The sequence below is a fragment of the Macadamia integrifolia genome, chromosome 14 (assembly GCF_013358625.1).
Source record: "Macadamia integrifolia cultivar HAES 741 chromosome 14, SCU_Mint_v3, whole genome shotgun sequence".
Classification (NCBI taxonomy): Eukaryota; Viridiplantae; Streptophyta; class Magnoliopsida; order Proteales; family Proteaceae; genus Macadamia; species Macadamia integrifolia.
The window spans coordinates 10,657,645-10,664,237 of NC_056570.1; the positions used below are offsets into that span (position 1 = coordinate 10,657,645).

Here is a 6,593-nt window from a genome sequence, read left to right on the forward strand (position 1 = left end):
TAGTGGTTTGTTAATTATTTCTTGGCTAATGCCACTATTGTAAATATGATTGAACCAGTATATAGCAAAACACAGGGGTGGGGTGTTACCAGAGTTAGCAAAAATGGGAACGGCAAAATAAAAAAAGAGAAAATGGACGTTATAGGTTTTAAAGTATGAAATTTCGAATGATACAGTCAAATAAACAGTCAGAAAAATTAGAATGCTAAAAAAAAGGAAAAACTGACGATATGAGTTTTAAACGTGTCGATTTCAAATAAATGGAACCAAAAAAAAAAAAAAAAAAGGATAGTATATTCATAAATTAAGAATTATTATATGAATACCTACGTCTAATGTTCAAAACGACTATAATATCTAACATGAATGTATATATATCCTATGTCTCATTACAAGGTTTAAGACATATCATTGAATATTATCCAACACCAATTCTAAATTTATACACCATACATGTCCAAAGACTTATTGAGCAACGTGACTTGGCTATGATGTTGTTCATTATTGTCCATGTAGTCAACATACTCTTACAGTGATGCATGTTGAGTTGAAGTTGGGAGTTGTCATTTTAGAAATCTTTTTCAGCAAAAACATTAGATTGTAACTCAATTTTGGGGTATGTGCCTTGAATTTGAGTTGAAGGTGTTATCATAAGAAATATAGGCTATTACGTTAGTTTAAAGTTGGCGAAAGAATCAAGTGGATCGGAGTTCATGAGAGAGAGATATAGTTAATCAAGTAAACATTATGCACAAAAAATCAAGTCTTAAAAAACGCCAAAAAAAGGGAATGTAAAGTTTTAGACGCATTTTTGTTAACAGTGGGTGTTACTTGGGTTTAAGAAAGCGGCAACCGAACTCATTTGAAAAAATGGGTTCACTAATGGAAATCAGATTGGTCGAATCAGTCTAGTAGGATTGAAATTGGCTGAAGCCAATACTGAGTCCAACCAAATTGGCTAGATCGACCCCTTTCGAAATTTAGAGTTATTGACAGATTTCATCCAATTCGACTGATTTCTAACCGATCTATTGAAACGATTAAGCCCAAACCATCGGATCAAGATAAACTAAGAGAGGCTTGTCCAGCTAGTGTAGGACAGTGTGATCTCATTCCACTCATTGATTCTATCAACTCTGAGAAGTTGACGCCTTGATTTGTAACTAGTTTTCTTTTTCTAAATGGGATCTGCTGGTCAGGCATGGTTTTTATATTTTTCATGATCCTTCCAATGTAAGTTGTATCTACAGCTCCTTATTAAGGGAAGTGGTCTATTTAACACATCTTCTACTTAGAATGACTCTATCAATGGTATGTGAGACAATTGGGTCCATTTCCATTCTTTCATTTAAGTTACTATTATTACTATTATATACACAAATATTGTGTTTATCATATCCATCATTATTGTTTTTTTTTTTTTTTAAGAAAACATTTACATGGATACAAAACCACTTTAGGCCCACGGAGAAGACAAGGACGCGAATGATACGAGGTTGTGGAAGATGGCTCATCAAAAAGCAAAAAAAAAAAAGAGAGTTTATGGAAAAGAGAGAGAGAGAGAGAGAGGCAACGGATGTATGGTTTTGTGACTATGGGGAAGCGTGGTCCATTGGTAATCACTAATGATTGGGTTCTTGACAAAACACACTCACACTTTCTCTCAATTATTGACTTGGTAAAGATAAGGCGAATCCTCCTTCTTCCCATTAAGGTTTCAGCTCCCACATGCCTAAAAGTGATTTTTTTTTTAATAAAACCATGTCGGCTGTGTTGCCTCCTAGCTCTAGACACAGTGGGCATAAAAAAGATTAATAATATCTCTCATCCGTTGAAGATGTTTCTATGCATTCTCCAATCCCAAGCTCTTTATTGAAGTGTCAAAATATAGGATAAATTATTTATAATCAAATCAAATCAAATCAAATCAAACAGATCAATTCAATTCTAATTGTAGGTCATTTTTCGGATAAAAATCGTCTGTTTTTCCCCATCTCTGTTTTGCTGTGTTTTGCTAGTTACAGAACACGACACGTGTCCTCCTTTAAATCTGCGGTTGAGATTGTTTTGATTGGTCTGTTGTTACTAAATCCGGTTTAGATCAATGGATGACTCGAACCGTATGGAGTGGAACCGGTTCTGACAAACAACTCATAACCAAGTTTGAATTCAAAATCCCTAAAAACAGAGATTTCTCAATCAAGAGGAAGGAGATCGTTGTTGCAGTCCGGCGATCTCGGTACCAAGATTATGGGTTGTGGGTTACTTGCACGATGGATCTCCGTACTCTCGCTGCCCAATCGCTGGACATGAAGGAGCTTAAGAGCTTAAGAGCGCTGGATGTATCAGAAAGAAATCAGAGTAGCAGAAGAAAGATGAATTTCTTGGTTTCCAGTTTCCTCCGCAAAAGCAAAACCATTTCTCCTCTTCAGTCTCAAGGGTCAAGACTCTCTCTCTCTCTCTCTCTCTCCCTCTCTCTCTCCTATTTTTCCGTGGTGTTCTCTTTTGCGTTTCTGCAGTTAGAAGAAGACAGAGGGTGAAGAAGAAGAAGAAGAAAGTGAAGAAGAAGAGAGGAGGAAACGGGTTGGGTTGGAATCTCGGTCTGGTCGTGGTGCCGACGGCTAGGAGCGGTAGATCCGCTGCCCAGAAATCCCATGCTTTTTTCTTTTTTTTTTTAAATGCAGCCCAGGTGGAAAGGGAGGATTGAGGAGGGAGAGTGAGTGAGATAGAGGAAGGAAAGGCTCTGGGTAACAGAGGGTGAAGAAGAAGAAGAATAAGAAGAAGAAGAAGAAGAAGAAGACAGGGTGAAGAAGAAGAAGAAGAGTGACGAAGAAGAGAGGAGGAAACGGGTTGGGTTGGAATCTCGGTCTGGTTCACAACAAAAAAACCCGGTTTTGATAACCTCAACCAATCCTCTTAATCCTGACCGTTGGTGATGCACCATCCACGTGTCGCACTCTGCACCTAGCAAAACATGGAACAACAGACGATTAGCACAATAGACGATTTTTATCTGTGCCGGTGTATCGCGGCCTTGGAGGAGAGTTCTTTAATTAAAACGAAGCCCTTAGTTGCCACCTCATTTAGTAGGCCCTCACCAACTTGGACAGTCCTCAATAATGAGAGCTGGGTCGGGTTTGGGACTTTGGGTTGACCACTTTCGGACCCTTTGCTACCTTTGATTTTTTTGAGTTTCTTTAAAAAAAAATGTAAATAAATAAAAGAATTTATTTTCATATTAAAAATAAATAAATAAATAGATAGAAGGAAGAAGTATTTTACTTGGTAATTACCATATTTCAATGGATCATAATAGTCAAATTATGATACAAGTGGTCTAGTTACATTGGTCAATATAATATCTATTAATATATTTCTATGGACCATCACCTACCCACTAGAAGGGGTGATCCTTAGGTGTGTGTCAACATAAAAAATCTATCGACTTAGATGGTCAAGAATATTTCTTTACTTTTTTTTTTTTCTTATAAATTCAAATAAGGCAAAAGACTAAGTTTTTTAAAGGTTGGGCCATCTCATTCATGTACAATTGGAGGAGAGAGGTGATATTTTAGGTGTCACTAAGAGGAAAAAAATATTCTGTAATTTCGATCTCGTACAATTCCATGAAATATCACCTTCAGAGGGTGACAAGTGTATTGATACTATTGCAATGGTCCAGATCTGATTTAAATGACTCTTCACTGATTTAAGGTTTTATTAATTGTATCAGATCTGAATCATTGCATTGGTATCAATAAACATGTCACCCCCTGAAGGTGGTATTTCACAGAATTGTACGAGATCGAAATTACAGACGATTTCAACCCGTCACTAAGGTTTGGCATTTCCAATCAGCTCGTAGATTGCTTTCCTAGGAATGAATTTTTCCCTTCTAGATTTATGTGAATAAATGATTAATTTCTTAAAAAAATAAAAAAATTAATTAAAATATGTACTCTATCTCACATAAATTTTTATAAAATAAATAAACAATAACCGGCCTAGGATACCTTTACCCATAAATGAAAAACCTAACTCATGGCCATCATTTATTAAATTATAATATGAGACTATATAAAAGATGCATGATTTAATTCTTAGGACTTATATTTTTGAAAGTTATACAATATTTTAAAAGGTCAGTAAATCTTTATGTACGTGAACGTCTTTGATCCTTGGATATGATATATTTTTTATCTCTCTTCATTTAATAAATGCCATATTCACCATATACATTCACGTACAAAAAGATTCCCTCTGCTATCGTAATTTACTAATGCACATCGACCATTTACCAATTAATTGTGGAATATGATAATCAGGTTCTTGAATGCTGGAGTCTTTGGGAATGGGACGGAATCTAGCCACACATTGCCACACTCAGCCACAAGGGCAGCCATGCTGGTGAGGATCAACACCCTACTCCAAGGCTACTCAGGCATCCGATTCGAGATCTTAGAAGCCATCACCAAACTCCTAAACAACAACATCACTCCATGCTTGCCACTGCGTGGGACCATCACTGCCTCTGGAGATCTCGTCCCTTTATCTTACATCGCAGGGCTCATAACAGGTCGCCCCAACTCCAAGGCAAGGGGCCCAGATGGGGAATGGCTCGATGCTGCCGAGGCCTGCCGTGCCGCTGGAATCGACCATGGATTCTTCGAGTTGGAGCCGAAGGAGGGTTTGGCCATGGTCAATGGAACCGCAGTGGGGTCCGGCATGGCATCGATGGTCCTCTTCGAAGCTAACATCCTGGCAGTCCTTGCATCTGTTTTGTCAGCAATCTTTGCGGAGGTGATGCAAGGCAAACCGGAGTTTACGGACCATCTGACACACAAACTAAAGCATCACCCAGGTCAGATCGAGTCAGCGGCGATCATGGAACACATCTTGGACGGTAGCGCCTATGTTAGAGCAGCAAGAAAGCTACACGAGATGGATCCCTTGCAAAAGCCCAAGAAAGATCGTTACGCTCTCCAAACATCTCCCCAGTGGTTGGGCCCACTGATCGAAGTGATCAGAACGTCTACAAAGTCCATCGAACGGGAGATCAACTCCGTGAACGACAACCCTCTGATCGACGTGTCAAGAAACAAGGCCCTCCACGGTGGCAACTTCCAAGGGACTCCGATTGGTGTATCCATGGACAATACCCGCTTGGCCATCGGTTCCATCGGAAAACTCATGTTCGCCCAATTCTCCGAACTGGTCAACGATTTCTACAACAATGGTCTTCCCTCTAATCTCTCCGGTGGCCGGAACCCTAGTTTGGATTACGGCTTCAAGGGCGCCGAGATCGCCATGGCCTCTTACTGCTCAGAGCTACAATTCTTAGCCAACCCAGTGACCAACCACGTCCAGAGCGCAGAGCAGCACAACCAAGACGTGAACTCCTTGGGTCTCATCTCTTCCCGGAAGACAGCTGAAGCAGTGGACGTCTTGAAGCTCATGTCATCCACATTCTTGGTTGCTCTGTGTCAAGCCGTAGACCTGAGACACTTGGAGGAGAACTTGAAACAGACAGTGAAGAACACGGTGAGCCAAGTGGCAAAGAAGGTTCTGACCATGGGAGTAAACGCGGAGCTTGACCCATCAAGATTCTCCGAAAAGGATCTACTCAAGGTGGTGGATCGGGAGCTGTTGTTCGCCTACATCGACGACCCATGCAGTGCTACTTACCCACTCATGCAGAAGCTGAGGCTGGTACTGGTGGAGCACGCGCTGAGCAACGGCGAGAATGAGAAGAACGCCGGGACTTCCATCTTCCAGAAGATTAGGGCGTTCGAGGAGGAACTGAAGACGATTTTGCCGAAAGAAGTGGAAGCGGCTAGAATCGCGGTGGAGAGCGGGAAATCGGCAATCCCGAACCAGATCAAGGAGTGCAGATCGTACCCACTTTACAAGTTTGTTAGGGAGGAGTTGGTGACTGGATTGCTTACAGGAGAGAAGGTGAGGTCGCCTGGAGAGGATTTCGATAAGGTGTTCACGGCGATGTGTCAGGGGAAGATGATCGATCCTCTACTCCATTGCCTCATGGAATGGAACGGAGCTCCTCTTCCAATCTGTTAGTTCTACCCCCTCACAGTCACCAGCAAATGATGCCAGAAAGATCAATCGATCAAGGATCTAAAGGGCCCACCATATTATTTGAGTCAAATTAATAAAGTAGTAGCTTTTCATTCATAATTACAAATGCTCAATACAAAAAACTCCTCAGACATGTAAGGCTGTAATCCTTTACCACGTATACATCACTTTTGTAATGACAATTAGCTAGCAACACTTGAAACCCATCAACTTTGTTGTAAAGTATAGCAACGGAATGAGAGAGAGACACTTATCTTTCATAAATGGGCATTGACAGAAGTTATTTCAATTGTTCGATGCGTCACGAACAACCACGAACTGTTATACTCCATACAACAAACGACTTTAAATATACTAGGTGAAAATGATGGATTTAAGTCGTGTCATTAATTACTCTCCTTAACATTGAAAATATCATTACGATACAATTTGAAATTACGAATCAACCTCCAAAATTAAAATCAGACCAACATATTTTTCTAGTAATTGTAGCACTTACT

The 6,593-nt window shown here is 40.1% G+C and overlaps 1 protein-coding gene across 1 annotated transcript; it reads left to right on the forward strand.

Annotated features, from left to right (window-relative positions):
* Positions 1-4,284: 4,284 nt before the first annotated feature.
* On the forward strand, positions 4,285-6,382 carry LOC122061804 (phenylalanine ammonia-lyase). Its single transcript, XM_042625278.1, has one exon. It carries the CDS (start codon positions 4,315-4,317, stop codon positions 6,073-6,075), a length of 1,761 nt encoding a protein of 586 aa, XP_042481212.1. The 5' UTR covers positions 4,285-4,314; the 3' UTR covers positions 6,076-6,382.
* The last annotated feature ends 211 nt before the right edge of the window (positions 6,383-6,593 follow it).